This window comes from Mya arenaria, chromosome 7 (genome assembly GCF_026914265.1).
Source record: "Mya arenaria isolate MELC-2E11 chromosome 7, ASM2691426v1".
Classification (NCBI taxonomy): domain Eukaryota; kingdom Metazoa; phylum Mollusca; class Bivalvia; order Myida; family Myidae; genus Mya; species Mya arenaria.
The window spans coordinates 12,177,151-12,198,473 of NC_069128.1; the positions used below are offsets into that span (position 1 = coordinate 12,177,151).

Sequence of the window (21,323 nt, forward strand, 5' to 3'; positions counted from 1 at the left end):
TAATACCTATGGCAGGTTGTACAACCGTTTCACAACGCCACATGGGTACACTTAAATGGAATTTAAAGGCGGGCAGCATAAAATATTAGGGACATATTCCCACGAATTTTCTTAAAGCACATATTAACGGCAAACAGAGTTAACAAAACACTTTAGTTTGGTATACTTTTGAATGGCTCGTTATTGCTCTCGAACATTTGACCTAAAACATTTATGGTGTATAGCTCACCATTCATGTATTCACAATTACGTTTGAAATTGGCAATTCACACAACGCCATAGGGGTAAACTGTATAGTGTTGCCTTTATTTAAATAAACTTATACACGCAAGATAAAGTAGAAACCCATTGTGCAACTGGGAGTTTGTCTACTTTTTGTCTAATTATCGAGAGAGATGTCGGTAACACAATGTAGCATAATTGTCACAAAAAGAGGGATGGTAAAGAACGGAAAACTTCTTATGAAAGTCCTATTGAACTATTCAGGCATACCAGTATACCCATGGATCAATGACTCTAACATCCCCATGTTCATCCACATGTTGACCTGTCGCATTCCTCGACACGTTTCCTAACTACAATTATGATAAGGATCTTTCAACACGACGTGTTAACTGGAATTTACTACACAATAAAACATGTTTACAGTCTACCTGGCTGGCAGGGCTCAATGTCGCATCCCTCCACACACGTCTCCTGGCCACAGTCCTGTATGAGCGTGTCGTATACCAGGCGGTTGTCGCACGTCTTCACTGGACAAATCGAGATGCAGGGGTTATACGTCTTGCAGTTCTCACACATGATCGCTGCAAATATTCAAGTGCCCGGAATAAGCATCCACGACACCCCAGCAGATTCATAGCATATGAAATATACTTCGCACTTTGGTACTCATGAAAAATAATAAGGTGAAATCAAGCCGCTTGATTGGTCGCATGCGACACACATCATAGGGTACAAACATTGGCTGGAAAATTGAATGCAATCTCGATTCTAAACGATCCAATGAGATTGCGGATTCAAAACGATTTAAGCCGGATATCGAATATTTTGTCAAAACTGCTGATAGCGGAGGTTTTTTCCTTTTTGTTATCGGCTATTTTATTGGTCGGAAAATGCTTATGAATATTCAAGCTTTACGAAGCAAAGCCCATGTTATCATACATACGAATAAATATCGGGGTTGATAAAGAAATAGCACTCAAACGTATAGCCACACAGACAAGAATGTTTTAATAATGCTATAAAAATGGTATTTATCGCTGAGCATAAACGGGTAAAAATGACAGATCACGTTATATATATTATAAGAGTAATAAGGAGTTGTCTTGATGTCACCCACATAATTGCATTACAGCAACTTGTTTATTACACTTATGGCATCGTAATTACTTACGGCAGAACTCCTCTGTCCTCCATTTGATGGTGACTCCGCTCATAGAACACTGGTGGGCGTAGGCTGCTACAGCCGTGCATAAACAATCACAGTCCCCGCCCGTGTCACACGCGCATGCGTCAAACACGCACCTACAGAAGAGATAGGGAGAGAAAGTTATTCAATTTGTAATTGTTTGCTGATTATCATATTGGGAAAGCGGTAAGATGTGGTATGAATAGTTTGTATGCATATTGCTTGCGTGTTTGCTTGGCTGGTCGGCAAATTGCTAGTTTGATGTCAAGCTGAGCAAGAACTTGAAATCTATATATTGGCTATTGATTATGAGAAGTCGATTGTAGGCATATGTATTGATTAATTTATTTTCGTACCTGTCAATGAACTCCTGGTAAGCAACAACAGGATGGCATGCCTCGAACAATTTACTGGACAGGACGCTACACTGCTTCTGAGCCCAGGGGCCGCGTTCCGTGTTCGCCGCGCAAGTATCTTCGATTTCCTTTGAGTCGGCACAGTACCCGTGCAACTATAAAAATATGCGAAGATTAAAAATGCATAAACAATAACAAAATATGATTGGAGCCAACTGCCAAATCTTATGACATGAAAGATGTGTATTGAAGGATGTAATCAAATTCTTGTTTGAAGAATTACTTTTGAATGTTTGGCTCTTACATGAACTGGGTAATAATCTCCATGATGGTACAAATATCCTAACCAATGAAAGTTGTTGGATGTCCTTTTAATTACAACTGATGGAAGAGAAACACTATGTTCATATTACCAACCGGTTATCATAATTGGTGATTCATAACTTTTGTTTTACAAATGGTGATTTTATGCCATTGCAATAGTCATGCATTTGGAGTTATGATTTATATGTCAGGGAATATGAAACCTTGTACCGTGCAAGGGTGAGATGAACATTTTTTTTAATTTTTGTATTTCATATTGCAAACTATGAAACATGGCGCGGCTCCTATTTGTGGAACCTTTTAAACAATAAACAAATACAATTTGACAAGAAACGGACCTACAGTTATTACAATATAGGTTAATATATGCACGACTAAATATAGGAAAACATATTTAATACCTTATAAGTATTTAAAAATATACAATTCAGTCTCATCAGCAACTTAAAACGCAATGGAGCACGAGACATACCTTCCAGCTGTCAGCAAACGAGGTTGCCTTGGAAGCGGAAGGGCCGCCCTGGGGCGTGGAGAAATCATCCTTCTGGTTCCCGTTAAAATTACCGCATAACCCAACAACCTGAAACACATTTTTGAATTGATACTATTGACATGCAAAACAATGCGTTGGTCAGTCGTATTTGTGTTTGATTGAAACGGCCAAATTTCCTTGGCTTGTGCGAAAATGATTAATTTAAAGCAGTAAGTAATTTTTGGGTGTTTGTGTGAGGTGGGGGGGGGGGGGGGGGGCGGGGGATAAAGTCAGATGAATGCTGTGGAAAGCAATTATTATTTAAATGAGAAAAAATAATAAGCGGACTCAGGTGGAGAACCATCCAGCAGCGAGCAAAACTAAATATTGTACATTTTTTTAAAGATAACGTGAATGTCGAAGGATGTTTCACCTGTCCCTTGTGTTGTGTGCTCAGTTTGAGGTAGAGTCTGGTTCCCTTGTCCCACTCCAGTGTTATCCCCTGGGGCGTGGTTATGATGATGAAGTTCCCAACCTCCCTCACGGTGAAAGGGGAGTCGGCGTCGGCAAATACTTGTTTTCCCTTCACTAGCTGGATCCGGAAGAAGTTTGCAGTTCCTGAAAAATTAGTCGAAATAAAGAATTCATTCATATCGTTTATACAAAACGCAAATGACATTAAACTCCGTGGTTGTCTCGGAGACCCCGGCCTTGTTTCACGAATCAAATCTTAAATAACTAACGAAGCAATGACTGTACATCGACCTAAATGGGTCGTTTTTATTACTGCCTGATCGGATATTAAGATTTTAGGCGTTTAACATATTATTAGGATTGTTCGTAGACCGGCACCTTAACTTAAGTGAAGCATACAGAAACGAGAATGTTCAGTAAGAATACACCAACTGTTTGCAGAATAGGGTCGTAAATGAATTCAGACGACAGATATTTAACATTGTAATGGAACGTACCTTGTTCTCCAATGCTAAACGAGATAGACTTGGTGCACGTGACACCCGTGGTTCCACAAGGAATGTTCTCTGTGGTGATCTCGAACTTTACGGGAGAAGTCTCTGATGATTTCGCGAACACATAGTCACAGCTACCCTGGAACTCGAACGAGCGTCCATCGAACGTGGTATAATGAGAGTCGCCATAAGCGCTACACACGGCGGGGCAATCCTTCTGTTCACAAACCCACATCCGGCTACGACACGTGCTTTACACGAAATGAGGACAGGGACATAAATAGATTGTATATATAGCAATCGATGCTGGCTGGCAACTATTTCATAAAGTGTGTTCTTTACTTACAAGTCTGGATCTCGAGTAATTGTTTGATATTATGCTTTGGGTCGTATTGATAAAGCTTGTAGGTGACTAAGTGATTTTTGTTTTATTTTGGTTGAACCACATATCTTAAAAACTCTCTTATTCATTTCAAGAGACAAGTAAGCACTATTTAGCGCAGATTCAAATTTTAACATGGTATTGAATTTTGTAACAAGTAAAGTATGTTTTCTAGGATAACATGGTAACGTATTGGAAACCAGTAAGCAAACAAACCATTCGTTGCAATCCATGGTGAACTTTTCCCCCTCTTTGTAAGCCTTGCTACCGTGGTAGCACGGACAGTCGGCCTTCAGGACACAGTCGTTACCTAAAACGTTTACACAATGAAAGTACATGTATAAATGACTGCAATAAAATTCGAGTTTGATGCGAAATACATAGCAGTCCTGAAGTCGAGTTTTAGGTAGAAAATCGATAAGAAATAGGCAGTTATTCTACCCTTATGAAAATAAGATGACATATTTTCCGTATTAAATTGAGTCCTATGCTCTATATAACTATGTATAGAAAGTCAATATTTATTTTTTTGCTTCACCTATGTGGGCATATACCTTCTTTCACATATCCGGGCTTACAGATGCACCCTTCTACGCACGTGGTCGTGTTGCACGATATGGAATCATGCATGTTCTCACATGTCATCGGGCACGAGGATATACAGCTGGAGAACTCTTGATTTGGCTTACAGATGTTTGTCGTCGGAATTGGAATCGTCTTAGCTGCGCATGCCCAACGAGCGTCCACGCACGTGCTGAAGTTGATAGTTCGATGAAAAAAATGCAAAAACTCAATTGTGACAACGGCTTCAAAAACGTATTCAATCATAGACATGTAGACAATTCCATTAAGATTTCATACTTTTAAGCTTCCTCCACTGGTTGTTAATTTAGTTCACGACTTTTTAAGACGTTTCACAAACGTTGCTTGAACAAAAACAAATGACATTTTACCAGATCTGATCGCCACGTCCCACGGTGATGCCGGGCAGGAATTCATTGCCCGCAAACAAACAAGGACATTTGGAGATGGATAAACAGTTGCCATAGTCGTCAAGAGTCTGACCGGCGGGACAGGCGCACCCTTCGGCGCACACAGATGACTGAACGCAACCCTGGTCGTTGGCGATGTTAGAACACGTGCGAGTGCACTCGTTCGGGCAGACCTGATACTCTTGGCCGCCATTACAGGCCAGTTCTGTATAAGAAATTAAAGACCACTCAATGGCATGACATGTTGAGAAAGTGTTTCAGTATATCCTTTGACTAGACCAAAATAGCCTAGAATCACTTTCACAAATGTTAAATCAATATCAGTATTTTGGTTTCTGAGTTTTTCTTTAATTAAAATATATAACGTATAATATATAACATTTTCTGTTCTTTTTTTACAAAATTCTTATACGTGGCCACACACACAAATTGTTATTGGCTTACGGCACTCTGGTATAGTTGTTCTCCAGTGGATCTCGACGCCGGCAGCCACGCATTGTGCAGCGTACTCTCCCAGGATCGGACACAGGCAGTCCTTCACGTTCTCTGTACACGAGCACACGTCAAACATGCAAGCGTGGTAAAACGAATCCACGTCTACAGCATTGGCACACGCTGAAAATGACGCCAGACGAAAGAAATAATAATAATGTGTTGTAACCTCAAAATCTTAAGGCCTGATATAGCGCATGCTGAATGTGAACTCGAAAATGAAAACAAGCATACTACATTAAAGAGTCATGGACAATGAACAGTATCATAATTGTGTTTGTTATAGAATCTAACTCTTTTTTTTGTAACCATGTGATTTGGATGTCTTTCTGCGAAACTACCTTCCATAGCGTTTCATGCAAATTTACCTGTTGAATATTACCTTAATAGACTTCGACACTGATACAGGACAAATATGCACAAAACGTATATAAGGACAATCCTATCAAACCCTCCGAAAAGAAGACACACCATGGACAATTAGGAAGACTTCAACCCTAAGGCAGGCGAAATATTTCAAGTAGACTGATTGTTCCAAGTAACGTGTGTGTCATACGTATTAAATGTATATAAAGAGGACCTCACCAAACCATGCGAAAAAAAGATAAATACAATTGAATCCAAAACACCTTGAAAGACATCACTTCGGAGGTATGCACAATACTGGGCTGACTGGTTCTTCCGGTTCACATACGTGTCGCACGGGTTGACGACCGGTCCGGCATCCTTGCACGTGGGAACCGTCTTCCAGCGGTTTCCAAAGGCGCTAGGCATAGTCTCGATGTCGCCTTCCCTGGTTTTAAAGTCGTTCTTCTGGTTAGAGTCGTAAGTTCCGCACAAACCTGCCACCATAGAAGATATGTTTTATATAGTTATAAATACTTATAATGACTACGATTATAAATTTGCGGACTCGGTGGTAAACATTTCCCTTTTCCGAAATAAGGGTCATTCATATAAACATTTAGTATGAAAACTGTAGTTGCAGATCAGCCCAAAAAACTCGTTAGTTTATTTAAACTTTACTACGTTTTTTACTTGACAAACAAAGAAGTCTATCCTTAATCCATACAAAACAGCCGCCATTATGAAGCTCAAATTGTACAACATATGGCAACGTGCATAACATACCTAGTATTTAAAGCTATCCAAACAAAATCGTATTCTTACCCTGTGTTTTGTTGATAAAGGAGGGTGGGGCGGTGATGTAGGCGCGGGTCCGTCCGTCCCACAGTATGGTGATTCCATTGGACAGCTCGGCCTTCATGAAGAGCGAGGAGACCATAAAGACCTTGATGCCGTCATTTTCGTGCGGAGTCTTGGTAATTTCCTCGCCGTCCACGAACAGCTGATGGTTGTGGTCCATCTTGATATGGTGTCCACTGATGTCGATACTGAGACTCTTTGTGCAGGAGTACTCGCCCCCTGCAAGGTTACGGATACAATTCAATATGCTTTTTGGAAGAGTTGAGCAAACAAACGTTTTACAATTAAGCGACCTTTAGTTAATGGGGTGCGTTCACTGAATTCATATTGGAAATCTTTTTTTCAATCTGTTCGAATTAAATTATTTTGCTTACTGTAATGAACAAACATTAAGACACTTGCAAATGCTCATTTAAATAGATTTGTTTATTTTATTTAAACGCTTATATAATTTTTGATGACGATTTATTATTGTTGAAAGCCATGTTTTCGTATTCCAAAATACAAGTGGCTTAAAATTACCTACCTTTATGTTTACAAAATGTATTGAAGTCGACAATTTATAGAATTAAGTATAAGAGAACAAGAGAATAAGACATGAATGCATCTCTAACCGTGTCCACACTTGATGTTGTCTACGATGATGTCGAAAGTCCCCGGGTCGTGGATCATGTAATAGGAGCACACTCCCATAAAGTCGTACCGCTTCCCGTCAAACGTCATGTAGTGAGGATCGCCGATAGCGGAACACGTCGCATCGCAGCGCTTGTTCGTACACTGCCACGCGCCGTTCATGCACGTGCTGACAGATATATTTGACATCATTTATGAAAAGGTTTTGCCGGGGAAAAAATAAGAAAACAACGAGCACTCCGATACGAGCAATATGATTTGGAATAAAAAACCGATTGTCTGGCGTATGTAACGTCTTAAGGTAAGCAGTGACGACAAACAAAAAACATATTGTATTAATAAAAGAGGCGAGTTAACATAATTCTGAGGGGAGATAATACATTTAATTTACTTAAATTAGGCCATCAAACTTTGATCAAACTACTGTATATAACGCGTACCCAATGCTTAGCATTTGTACACTTTGTGCCGGCTGCTCAGCGGTTTCTTATCAAACCCACATGTAGGTTCATACTTCAATAGCTAGTGGCACAAAGCCAAAGGGTAAAACCATTTTTAATTTCGGTAAATTGGACAACAGCCTCGTGTTAAATAGTCAAAAGAACACTCACCATTTGTTACACTCCTTGGGCACCTGTTCGCCGTTCCGGTATTCCACTCCGTTCAGCATGCACGGACACTCGGACTTCTGGACGCACTGATCATTTAGAAGAACCATGCCGTCCGGACAAAAACAGCCGTCGATGCACGAGTGATCTTCGCACGCTGAGCTCGGGGACTGGCACGTCTTCTGGCACATGCTACCGCATTCCTTGTGGATCTGGTTACCCGGGCACTGGGCGTCTGGTGGGGAACGAAAACATGGTGTACTAAGTGTGTATAATGAAATCAAAGCACCGAACGTAATGAGAGATTGGAATGTCTTACTCAGATTGCCAGGGCCTGCAACCCTGTACGACGGGGATCGGGAACAAGTTTCTTTTAAAATACGATGGTAATATAGGTCACTTCATTTTAGTGTCATAGATCATCGATATTTGTAACTTTGTTGATACTAGTCATATATTTCTGATCAATTTTACCAAATTGAACACGTACTTAGTGTGCTTTAAGATCGGGGCATTGAATGTACGGATATGGGTCAGATATTAGCTGTTTCGCGAAAAACTGATTAATTATTTCGACAATATTATTATATTGTACGATTACAAGTCGCATCATTTTTTCATCTTACCGGAGATTATGAAACAAATGAAAGCAGTGTTAAAAGACTGGGAAAATAAAAGTCATCGCTGCCAAACTATGTATATACTGTCACAAGCAGTTGCTTGCGAAAGGGAAACTTACGACATCTGTTATCCGAGCGCCAGTCCAGCCTTATGTTATGTTCCAGGCATGCGCGAGAGTACGCTTCAAACGAGCTACACAGGCAGTCTTGACCGGAAGAGTCACAGCAGTCCTCCTTACAGGCGGAGATGTACGCCGCTGGTGGAACGGCCTTTAGAGAAAAAACAATTACCATGGTATTTGCTTCGGTATTCCATTAATTTATTTTAATATTCGGTTTAATAGTACCTTACCTGTTCGCGTAAGTCAGAAGTAAGGAAATAAAGAAACACATATACACAAAATGTAAGGCATCTTATATGTGACATACAAGTTCCCAATCGCAACACTAATAAGTACACTTTCTTACATGGTGACATATTTCAAATTCGGTTTCCATTAGCGCCTCGCATGTGGAAGTTGCGGTGGTTAAAACCTGGGGAGTTGCGGCGTTGCATCCGGTCTGGGGCAGGTCAGCGCATGTTTCTTAATAAAAAAATATTTGTGTATATCACTACTAGTAAATGCTTTGTTTTTTTCTGTTCAAATTAAGTCTGTTACCTTTCCAGTTTTTGATATATATCCATTAGTTCAATTAATACATATTTTTTAGTGTGTTTACCTTTCCTATTAAACTGTTTTTTTGTATTCATCCAATTGTTCAATTAATAGATATTAATCAATTTGACAAGAATAAGGTGAGCAAGTAATATGATGCCTGGGCTGAACTATACAACTTATTTCGATTTTTATCTTTATTATATCTAAATTTTCTATTAGATCAAGCTTATCTCTGATACATCTACGACGTACGTACCACCGGCAAATGAGCGTTTCCACGTGGTGACGAAGGCCGGTGCCTGGGTAACAACATTTCCTGTGTCCGTGGTGAAATCGTTCGTCTGGTCCCCGTCATATGTGCCGCATAGACCCTTGAACCAGCAAGCACAGCCACGCATGATAAATGTTTTAATTTTAAGATTTGATATTTAAAAACCAAAATCAGCTTTTGTCGCTATCGACTAATGAAGACGTATCAATTTCAAATTAAGCGTTTCCGACCATAAATTGTTGACGATTATATTTTTTCATTATATTTTTATTACTATATTCTAAAGTAGCAAATAATGCCGGTGGATCCGTGTTACGATCGCATAGAGATGAAATTTCTCGTCCGTTTTACCTTTGTCTTGCCAAGCAGGACATCCGTGACAGTCACAAACACCATCTCATACGTGTCCCAACGGATCTGAAAGCCGATGCTACTCCTCACCACGATGTACGAGCTGATCTTCTCGAAGATGACCACCCCCTTGCTGGAGGGGACGGGCACCACCGCGCCGTTGTACGAGACGACAGGGCCGCTGGAATCACGCTTCAAAGAGATCCGATCGTTACCCATGTAAATGTCTAGCTCACGTTTACACCTGAAACAGATATAGAAAATCTTGGTGTCAATTTTATTTTAATCTATTTTTAAAAGTAGAATAATAGGAAATGAACGATATATTTCGTTGAAGGTACGTTATAACTAAATGCTTAGTACCGGAATATGGTCCAGGATCACCTCTCTAAATAGGCTCAAGACAACAGTTATCTCCCCCCCTCCCCGTTGACCTAGATCCGGATGTGAATTCAGAAAAAAGAGTGCTTGTGTTCAAGTATCAATATTTTATTGAAGTTAAATGAAAGAAAAGATACATGTGACCTTTTTGCATAGAGCTTAACATAATTTGACACTGTATTGTAAAACTCGGAAAACTCTTTGCCTGTTGAACTATGTAAATTGGTTGTTTGTAGCCTTATTCCGTCTTGATCTCAGGGTCATGTATTACTACTCAAATTTGTGAGACAACGCATCGGTTAACCTTAGGTTTTCTTGTGATTAAATTGTGTGTCTTGCATTGTTCTACAGCAGCCAGTTTCTTGTTTTTCAATTGGGACAGTTTTAAAGTGAAAAGCCAGGTTAGTGTCTATATGAACATATAGTAAGAATGCTTCTTCCAATTGATATTTTTATGACTGAGTGACCTAATTTAAAGCTGTTATACTTTAATTTCTGCACTCAGAGAAGAACCTTTATTTATGTCTTAGAGATTCAATATGGTTTGCTGAAACATAAACCTGCTGTCACCCAGCCTTATGTAACATTCAATGGATAACTTGAAAGAGAAACGATGCCTATATTCAAACTTTCTTAGACGAAATGTGACATACCTTTTTTGTAAAAATCAGCTGGGCTTGAACTGTGTTTTAATGATATGTATATATGGCACATACGAGAAACGCTAGAAATAGCATTTTTTCCAATATGTAATGATGCCCGTTTCATTGAAAGGTATAGGCAAATTGATTAGTAGTGTGTAACCTTAAGCTCGATTAGGGCAAAAGCTAATAGCTTTAATACAATCACGCTCCTAGGAAGTAACCAACATCAGTTTATTCAAGATTCCCGAGAGGTTTTCTGATGTAGTACTGCACAATTGAAAATATATTCTTCATTTTTTGATGCAACGGCTATTTGGTGTCAAATTTAAGAGGTCACGAGAAAGTACCCATTCTTGGTATCGAAACATAACGTTTGATTGAAGACGGACACATTTACCTCAAAACCCTGGTGGGCTTGAACTCACAACTGCTAGGGTGGAAGATGGACACCTAAACCACAATTAACGTACCTGTGTCCCGGTTGGCAGTTCTTATCATTGGCCACATGTATTTGGAAGCTGTTGGCGACCGCATCCTTGACAAGCACGTAATTGCACGCTCCCTTGTAGTGGTAGATCTTGTTGTCGAACGTCCGGTAGTGGTCCTGGCCCCAGGCCACGCACCGTGCACTTCCGGTGTGTGGGTGGGTAGGGCTCGGGATGTGGGTCTCGTTGATGGGTGTCGACTCTGTGAACATGCAGTTTTATTTTCAATACAAAGGCATGACGTTTACTAGTCAGGTAATTGCGGCGTTAATGGTTAATATTTGTGATGTTTTGTTCTATGTCTTTGGCGTTTACCCAGTGCCATTAAATCGGATGTATGTTTAAACGTTTTGCTACTGAGCTTGTTTTTGCAGCTTTTTGCATAAATATTAATGAAAACGTTTACTAAAGGTCAATTTAGTTAAAACATTGTCATTATCAAACCAATTTAAGGCCGCAACCGGCATTATTCCATGCTTTGTTTGATTAAACAGGCTTATATCGCTAACATAAAAAAAACATTTTTAGATATTAGGAAAAATGCTCACGCAACAAAACGAGCCACAGAATATGACTGATTCCTTATATTGCAGCCATATCTTTCAACAACATTATTTTGGGTTGAAATATAGGCATTAGGAGTGTTGCATAAATGCCCTACCATCCACACAACCCGGGATCTCAGCCAGATCGGGCGACCAAGTTCCGTCCGGGGAACACGTGAAACTCGGGGCGATGGCCCATAGGGGTTTGTATCCCTGGTTACATGCAACTGTGCACCGAGCACCGGAACTGTCCTGCTGGCACGTGACCTGAGCGTTTTGAGGAGTCGGTGGGGATGCGCAGTTATTTGCCGCTGTTTGGAAAGAAAAAAAGTTGAATGGCGAAAAGATACTTGAAAACAAAACTTTTCAATAGAAAATGAATCGGGACGACGTAATTTTGGATAACCTTTAACGACCTGCTTTTGTTGGTCGACAAGATGTAGGCCTGAGATAAGTTACAAGGGGTGTCTTATAATGAGTCCATCATTTGTTGGACAGTTGCATCTTGCTTGTAGGTTGCGTATCGCCCGTGCGGATGCGTGTCAATGTTATTACATAAGTTTCTCTTTCCTAGTTCTAATAGATTATCCCGTTTCTTATCTCTCAATATGGTAGGTTCTACGTTTGTTTTGTGTCAATGTGTATCACCAGTGGTGTTGCTTGCCAGTGCTATCTCAAATAGATCTCTTCTGACAGAGTGTACAACTCCTCCCCCCCCCCCCTTTAATGTTTTTAGGTTGCACAACTGACTTAAAAAATTTCATCTTGCGCGTTTGGACTATCAAGCATTCCATTATACAATCAAATCATTATGGCAAATCTTATAATGTTAATGTAAAATAGTTGTAAAATATTTTGTGAATAACTTTTTGTAGCTGTTTTCCATAACTTGTTGATGTTATCACTGTGTTCAATGCTATAATACATCTTACTTTTCGTAATTGCATGCATAGAAATTATAAGAAACGTTTTTTTTGTAAATATTGGTTAATATTTGTACCTTTTTAAAACTATACGTTTTCATTTCAAGGTCACAAGCTCATTGTCATGTTTTGATATGTTATAGATTTGTGTTATGTATGTAGGAAAATAGCTCTGTTTCTTGCTAACATATACCCGATTTTAAATACAGATTCTTGTATCTTGTATCTCATAGTATATTCAGTCTGTTTCCTCTACGAGTTATGGTAAGTTCTTGCTTTTTTGTGATGGCATAGCAAGAGTTTACTCACGGTATTGGCACTGGGCGCCCATGAAGCCGTTGGAACATCCGCACGTGTTGGGCAGCAGGCACGAGCCCCCGTTCTGACAGGCAGGGCTGCACGACGCTGGATAATAAAATGGTTGGAATCACTTGACTGTCCAAGATTTGTGACACTGTTTAACTTAGACATGTCGAAATGAACTAAATGCTCCTAAATAAACTGAGTTAAAGATAAAAGGGATTTACGACATGTTTTTTATCTGTCGACATATTAAGACGTATAAGACGTAACGTTTGTAAAAATAAATTTCCAACGAAATTAACTAATTGTCTCGGGGTACGCCTGTATAATTGGAGGAGCTAAGGTAGTGGTCATCAAGGGGGCTGTGAAATATTCATGTGAAAAATTTAGATGATAAATTAACATCAGATTTCAAAAGAATAGATCGCCATACACTATTAATATTCATTTTGGGAAATTGGTCGTTCATCTATTTGAATTTAATATTTCGCATTTTATTTCTTATGTGAGCTTCAATTTGAAAAAAAACAACAAAAAAAAACATTCTATATCTATTTTTAATACCCTTAGGTTAAAATATCCGATATATACCTTCACAGTCGCAGTAAAGCTGCACCGTGTAGTCCGCACACTTGCCACCGGCCTGGTCTGCACCCTTACAGATGAGGCCTTGGGTCATGTCACACGTGACCTTTTGACCCAACTCTTCGGCGGTCTTTTCGGAGATCAGATCGGCGCACCTGAAAAATTGATAACAGGCAAGTAAACGCTAGGGAGAATATTTCAGATGGTTGATGTTTATTCTGAAATACAAAACTGATTTTTATCTGTTTAATCACGATGCTCCTATCTTACGAAACTAGTACGCATATTTTATATGCGTTTCAAACGTTTGCCTGCATCACATTGCAATAGTATCTGATTGTTTTAAAATTTGATGTGACTAACAAGCCGAGACTTTGGCAATAATAAAGGAATGCATAATTACCTTATTGACACAATCATCTCGTCGTCACAAAACTCGTATCTTCTCCTCAAGTCACTGATTGTCTCTAATTCGTCCCCGGTAATGGCAGAAGTGGTGACGCTCATAGCGGAAGTCCAACCTTGTGTGCAGTTGTAATGTCCCGTCGTCCCTGGGACACCGGTTACGCTTGGGGGAGTCATTGTCGGTACACCTGCCGGAGATACATTTGAACTACTATAGTGAGGGTTTAACATCGGTTAAGCTTGGAGAAATCATGGTCGGTACACCTGCAGGAGATACATTTGAACTACTATAGTGAGGGTTTGATCTAAAATTACTGAAGAGTGCGGCATCCTGTTATTTTTCGATAGCATGCACCCTGTTGCATTCATAGAATAAAATGCTTAAGACTTAATTTCTCCGGTTTTGATTCTAAATGACTTTAAATTCAAACATGCAGCTGAAACCTAATATTTCTTGAATAATCATAATTTATTTCATTACTTTTTGATTCCGTATGTCCAAATTATATTTAGCCCGACACAAAGTGCAATTTTCTCACTAAGCCTCGGTCTCTGTTCTGTAGTACCATTACAGTTTAACACTAGGTTCAAGCTATAATCGTTGAATATACAATACATGTACTACATATATAGTTGACACTTTGAGTAGTTATGATATTTGTGGATTTGTTGGTGTTTTTGTAGCAAACGTTGAGTGGCAATGCCAAACGTAAATACTTTCTAATATTCCGACATAATATATACATATGCTTTAGAGTAAAACTATGGTGGTATAGTGCTGCCGTAAGATAACCTAATAGCGTTCGCGAATTGTTTTTTTAATCCTATGATACTTATCCTACCGAAAAGGTTTTGCGAGTATTAACTAGAGAGCTAGATAATTTTCGCGAAAATTTAGAGGTTAATACAAAACAATTCGCGAACGTTAACATATACTCTTAAGGTAGTTATATGCCACCATAACAATCACATCAGACTGTTTTATATGAAATAATTAGAATCCATTTATAAAAGTATATTTCTAACTAATTTAGAGCAAGTTGTGATTTAAACACTTAACGTTTAAATAGTACTAATGTTAACTATAAAACGACTCTGTTACAAGTCATTACAATCTTACAATAATTTCTCTCCGTGGAACGATATAACGCGGCATTATGATCTTGAGTTTTTAGATCAACCGGAGCAAACGACGAAAACGGGAAAACGTGCTAAAGGAATATCTTCTAAAAGTGATTTAATCATATTTACCAGTTTTTCTGTGATGGCGGGGTCATTGTAGGTGAACCACTGCCCACGCCTGGCGGGGTCATTGTGGGTGTACCACTGCCAACGCCTGGCGGGGTCATTGTGGGTGTACCACTGCTCACGCCTGGCGGGGTCATTGTGGGTGTAACACTGCCCACGCCTGGGGGAGGCTTAACGATGGTGGTGACACGAGGAGTTGTCCTCTCTAAGGGACCTGCAAATAAAGTTATGGTTAATTATTTCAACGTTACCTTGCTATATATTTGATAATAAAAATAGTGATAAATTATTAATGATACCCATTCATACGATTTAGCGGTGGTTATTATTCACACGAAATACAGAGCAAGAATAAGCTGCAGTGTAAACATTATTTTCATTTACCTTGTAGTATTTCATTTAACGTTATGTCCCAGACGAAGGAAATAAACGTGTGCACTAATAAACGGATAATTAAGGTATCATAAATAAAAAATTAATTACTTTGAGTACAGAGAAAACAAACTTATAACTGTTTCAGTAGGTAAACCAGTTTACAGTAATGCGGGTTTATCAAACGGGTTGCAAAATCAATCAAATAAAAAATCGCAAGCCTTCATACATGCATAGTGAAGATGAATTACATAAATGCATACATGAGCAGAAGAACTTAATCTTGTAGTCGACACACTTCTGGGATGGCCCGTCCTCACACATTAAGCCTTCTGGACTACAAGACACAGCCTGGCCTGAGTACATATAGTTTTGACCGGTAGATGCGATCTGACACTCCGCGGCCACGACTTCCTCACAGGTATTTGGATAACCTTGAAATGTGAATGATTTGTTTTACGTTTACATCGGTAAAATGTTTGCCCAGTTCTTTTTTCTGCATACGAAGTATCAATGACCTACACAGTTTTCTCTAAATTTAACTATTTGAATGACAGGTCGTGTTTGCAAACATTTTGGCATGCGTGGTGGTAGTATTTCTATAATACGACAAATGAAAAGAGCCGCCGTGTTACGTTAGCCTATGTAGATGTATGGATTCGACTTTGTTAAACAAAAACAGTTATGACTTCGTTTAAATTCACCAATGCAGACAAACATCCGTACCTTGAATGTTTTTGTAAGTTTCGAAGTCTCCTTCAGATTTTGCTGGATTCCCCAAATTAATCCAGTCCGTCCAGCCTTCCTTGCAAATTATGGACGGTGGTGTAAATGTTTGGGGTACCGGTTCCCGGGGGAATTGGTGGACCGGAAAGTGTAGGCGTAATGGTAGGTGTTGTCAGGGTTGGTGTACCCGTGTCATGTTCTGGTGGTGTCAGGGTCGGTATGCGGGTGACTTGGCTTGTCGGGGTTAGAGAAGGCGTACCAGTAGAACCACGGACTTGGCCTGTTGGTGACAGTGTTTGTGTACCAGGTGGCGTAAGAGTAGGTGTACCGGTGGCTTGGCTTTGTGGTATTAGGGTCGGTGTGCCATTGGCTTTTTCTGGTGGCGTCACTGTTGGTGTACCGGTGGCTATGCCTTGTGATATAGAGGTTGGCGTACCTTTGGCTTGACCTGGTGGCGCAAGAGTAGGTGTATTGGTGATTTTGCCAGGTGGCTTAAGGGTTGACGAACCGGGGCTTGGCTTGTTAGTGACAGTGTTGTACCATTGACTAGGCCAGGTGGCGTAAGAGTAGGTGTACCACTGGCTTTGCTTTGTGGTATTAGGGTCGGCGTCACTGTTTGTTTACCGGTGGCTATTCCTTGTGATATCAAGGTTGGTGTTCCTGTGGCCTTGCCTGGTGATGTAAGGGTTGGAGTTCCAGATGACTGGCCGGGTGGTTTTAGAGTCGGCGTAGCAGTGCCCTGGCCTGGTTGTGTCAGGGTCGGTGTGCCGGTGACTTTGCCTGGTGGTTTCATTGTCGGTGTATCACTGGCTTTGCCTGTTGGCGTTAGTGTTTGTGTTCCTGTGGTCTGGCCTGATGTAGGTTTGAGAGACGGTGTATCGGTGGCCTTGCTTGGTGGTGTCAGGGTAGGTGTGTCAGTGTGGGTGCCTGGTGGTGTCATTGTTGCTGTGCCATTGGCTTTGCCTGTTGGTGTCAGGGTTGGTGTTCCGGACGACATGCGTGGTGGTGTCAGGGTTGGTGTTCTGGACGAGATGCCGGGTGGTGTGAGAGTCGTCGTATCGGTGCCCTGGTCTGGTGGCGTCATTGTTGGTGTGCCGTTGACTGTGCCTGTTGTCGTCAGTGTTGGTGTACTGGTGCGCTGGCCAGGTGGCGTCAGGGTAGTTGTGTCGGTGGCTTTGCCTGTTGTCGTCATTGTTGGTGTGCCGTTGACTTTGCCTGTTGTCGTCAGTGTTGGCGAACCGGTGTGCTGGCCTGTTGGCGTCATTGTTGGTGTGCCGTTGATTTTGTATGTTGGCGTCAATGTTGGTGTACCGATGCGCTGGCCTGGTGGCGTCAGGGTAGTTGTGTCGGTGGCTTTGCTTGGTGGTGTCATTGTTGGTGTGCCAATGATATTGCCTGTTGGCGTCAATGTTGGTGTTCCGGTGACTTGGTCTGTTGGTGTCAGTGTTGGAATATCGGTGCCTTGGCGAGGTTTCGTTAGGGTTGGTGTACCACTGGTTTTTCCTGTCGGTGTCAAGGTTTGTATTCCCGTGGTCTTGCCTGGTGGTGCCAGAGTTGGTGTTCCTGAGGACTGGCCGGGCGGTGTGTATGTCGGCGTATCGGTGCTTTGGCCTGGTGGCTTCAGGGTCGGTGTGGCGGTGACCTTGCCTGCTGTAGTCATGGATGGTGTTCTGTTTGCTTTGTCTGTCGGCACCAATGTTGGTGTACCGTTGCCGTGGCCTGGTGACGTCAAGGTTGGTGTACGGATGACTGGCCAGGTGGAGTGAGAGTCGTCGTACCAGTTGCATGTCCTGTCGGATTTATTGTGGAACTGCATGCATCAACACAGTACAGTCTTACTTCATAATCCTTGCATTTTCCTCCAGATTGACCGTTGTCTTCACAGACAAGACCCCGGTTGACATCACAAGATACACCTGCCTGACTGATAGTCCTATAGTCTTTTTTCGTTTCCGTATCCCTGCATTCGATTCGCACGGGAACTCGCAGAACTCATACTTCATCCTAACGTTATGAATCGTTTCGTAGTCGCCAGTACTTGTCGGTGTTCTAGGATAGCTGTTTATGAAATTAGTCCATCCGCAAGCGGGTTTTGGAGGCGATGGTGTACCAGTTACATTTGAAATTGTCGTTGGGATTTGCGAGGCTAAAACATAGTTAAAATTAAGGTTTTTCGGAAGAATTTAACCCAAGTGAACATTTTCTGGCCTTCGGTATGCTATGCGAAACCGATTGAAAGGTATGTATATTTTAAGCAATACTGCATAAGACTAATTAAGGCAAAAGTTGTATACATTATTAATAAAAATATGTATATCAATTCTGTCAATTATTTTGCAAGACTTAAAATAGTTTTTGTTTTCCCTCCTGTTACCACGTCAGATATGGTATAAAGTATAAATAATGCACACACTTGTGCAACGAAAGGATTTTAAGGCAGGTATTTTTTCTGAGTTTGTCGTAAAAGGAGAATTATTTGATATTTCAATTAATGTCTTACTTGTTCCACAGTCGCACTGAAAGCTGACTTCATAGTCTCCACATTCCATGCCATCCTGTGCAGAATTCAGACATTCGAATCCTTTCTCAAGGTTGCAGACAGTATCGAAATCGAGGGACATCGTGTACGGAAGTTTATCGAACTTAGTCCTACACTGGATACCGGTTGGGTAGCACAGAAGCCGTACAGATTCCGGAGTTCGGTAATTGGTTCAGTGTCACCCGGTCCGCTCTTTTCCCAGGTGTTAAGAGCTCCGGGCGTGTCAACGCTTATGAACGGTGTCCATCCAGGAACGCAGATGAAGGGCATGGGCGTGGTTTTGTTGCTGCTCACGGTAGTGACACCGGTGACATGTCCACTTGGAGTAGGCATGGAGAGTGGTTGTGGTTAAAGGCGTTAAGGGAACTAAAATTGAAATATGATACTTTATTGAAAGTGATACCACATTGGAATGAGTTTTTAAAATGTTCACACTATTAGTATTTGGGCATATTGTGGTATGTGATATAAGGTTAAGATTGTTGATAAATGAATTAATCGATATATTGCGCGTTAATTGTAAAGCAGTATGCAGATATACATTTGTAAATATCTTACTGTGTTTGCGGCATCCAGCAGTATAAAAATGTATATAAAAAAGAAACTTACTGTGTTTGCGGCATCCAAGGATATCAAATCTCAGGGCTGGAGCGCTGGTAAATTCATTGGACTTAACCACACATACAGCCCTTATCTCTTCAAGCAAAATATGTTGAACATCACCGGAGCCTCCTGTGTTACCCTCGAAAACCTACAAATGAATAATTTTTAGACATATTGAAGTGTGTAGAAAACGACGATAAATACAGAAAATGTGACCAGTTGCTCAGATCTTTTATATTCGATATTGTTCATGTTTCAATAGTTTGGGTATGGTATTAAAAAGAAACAAGGAATTAAATTAACGATGGTGTAAAAGTGTTAAATAACACGGATATAGATAATACAATTGTCATAAATTATGTACCTTAATATGATAATATGTTAACATCATATTTATTTTCATCATTTCAGTCTCTACATTACATTGTTTTTACAATTGACTTCAATATTTCCATGTATACATACATTTGGAAAGCATACACGTTGATTTGTTTTGGTAGGAATGCAATGGTGTCCTAGACTAATAATATGATTGAAAACGCGTTTAATAAAGTTGAGCAGCCGACCAGGGACGTGATTGCTTCACTCATTGGTGTGAAAATGATTTTGAAAGTATTTAAAAGGTATTCTTTATTATATTTAGCAACATTATACATGCTCCGAATGTTCAGAACTGTGTTTAAGTCAACTATCGTTGCCTAACACTTTTTGAAATTAAAAACTTACGTATTTGAAACACTTATAAATCGTTTTAGTTATATGTATTGATTACGAAAGACAGGTAAAGAGTTACAACGTGTATGAACTGGTATCGCAGTCCATTTCAGAAAATCGTCTGTTTCTGCTTTTTAAATTTCCTTCAATTCAGCTCCTGATTAAAAACAGTGAACTTGCATTTCGAACATGTCGGACAAGATTAGTCTTTATACAAAATAAGGTTTAAATCGGTGACTGGGAACGATTCAGTTACATGTATGTACACACCATTGGTTTCCCGTCGGCCGGTGTAGTCTGGAAGTTGGAGCAGTTGAAACTACCGTAGGATAGTGTATACTTGGAGGTGTACGCCGATCCGTCCTGCAAAAGGATTAAAAAAGTGAGTACCTTAAGTAATGCTATGGAAACTAAAGAGAAGCTACTTTGAAGTATGCGAGTTATTTAAGGTCATCGTCGGCAAATACGGTACATTCTTCCGTTACACTATATACAATTGACTGACAAACCCTCGTTTACTGATTAAAGTATCTATTTAAAATTTGTAGTAATCTGGTGGACCGATTTCAAATCAACTTTCAAAATTCACTTTCTTGTGAAAAACATTAGTTTGAGTGTCAGCGAATAATACCACATTGGTTCCTTGCATGACAAACAAAACTGCCCCATTAGTTTTGCTTGATTACGATATCTTCCTAGTCAAATCTCCCAGGGTTCATAACGAAGCAAATCGTAGTAGGGTATCGGGGGTATCCGAAGATTTGCTCAGGTCTGACAAACATTAACAAGCTAAAGTAATTCAAGTGAACAACATGAGTCTTGCAGCTTGATCAATTGAAAATAATAAAACCAAGAACGTTAAAAAATATGGACACAATAATAAATTCACATTTTACTGCGTTGATTTAAACTTCAGTCTGAATTCATAATGATGTCTCTTATTATCCTGTCGATTTATAATTTGTTAATCGTAGCATCATTATATATTTTTATGGATAAATTGTCTTTGACTAAAGCAGAGCTAATATCTATATTTTACCTTTAATATGTGTGTTTGATTCTTATTGAATCACCTAAATAAGGTCATGATCAAGTGTAAGAAGTA

At 40.1% G+C, this 21,323-nt stretch overlaps 1 protein-coding gene across 1 annotated transcript in view; it reads right to left on the reverse strand.

Annotated features, from left to right (window-relative positions):
• LOC128240919 (uncharacterized) overlaps positions 1 to 21,323 on the reverse strand; it is a 92,099-nt gene that overhangs the window by 48,912 nt on the left and 21,864 nt on the right. The window contains exons 8-26 of the mRNA XM_052957913.1: positions 11,241 to 11,457; positions 9,746 to 9,989; positions 9,380 to 9,494; positions 8,933 to 9,048; positions 8,584 to 8,734; positions 7,848 to 8,079; positions 7,218 to 7,405; positions 6,568 to 6,822; positions 6,027 to 6,239; positions 5,350 to 5,520; positions 4,867 to 5,110; positions 4,468 to 4,667; positions 4,130 to 4,223; positions 3,535 to 3,782; positions 2,997 to 3,181; positions 2,564 to 2,671; positions 1,768 to 1,922; positions 1,397 to 1,527; positions 654 to 806 (exon numbers count right to left, since the gene is read on the reverse strand). Of these exons, the coding sequence (XP_052813873.1) occupies positions 654 to 806; positions 1,397 to 1,527; positions 1,768 to 1,922; positions 2,564 to 2,671; positions 2,997 to 3,181; positions 3,535 to 3,782; positions 4,130 to 4,223; positions 4,468 to 4,667; positions 4,867 to 5,110; positions 5,350 to 5,520; positions 6,027 to 6,239; positions 6,568 to 6,822; positions 7,218 to 7,405; positions 7,848 to 8,079; positions 8,584 to 8,734; positions 8,933 to 9,048; positions 9,380 to 9,494; positions 9,746 to 9,989; positions 11,241 to 11,457 (3,420 nt within the window). The remainder of the gene's footprint in view (positions 1 to 653; positions 807 to 1,396; positions 1,528 to 1,767; positions 1,923 to 2,563; positions 2,672 to 2,996; positions 3,182 to 3,534; positions 3,783 to 4,129; positions 4,224 to 4,467; positions 4,668 to 4,866; positions 5,111 to 5,349; positions 5,521 to 6,026; positions 6,240 to 6,567; positions 6,823 to 7,217; positions 7,406 to 7,847; positions 8,080 to 8,583; positions 8,735 to 8,932; positions 9,049 to 9,379; positions 9,495 to 9,745; positions 9,990 to 11,240; positions 11,458 to 21,323) is intronic.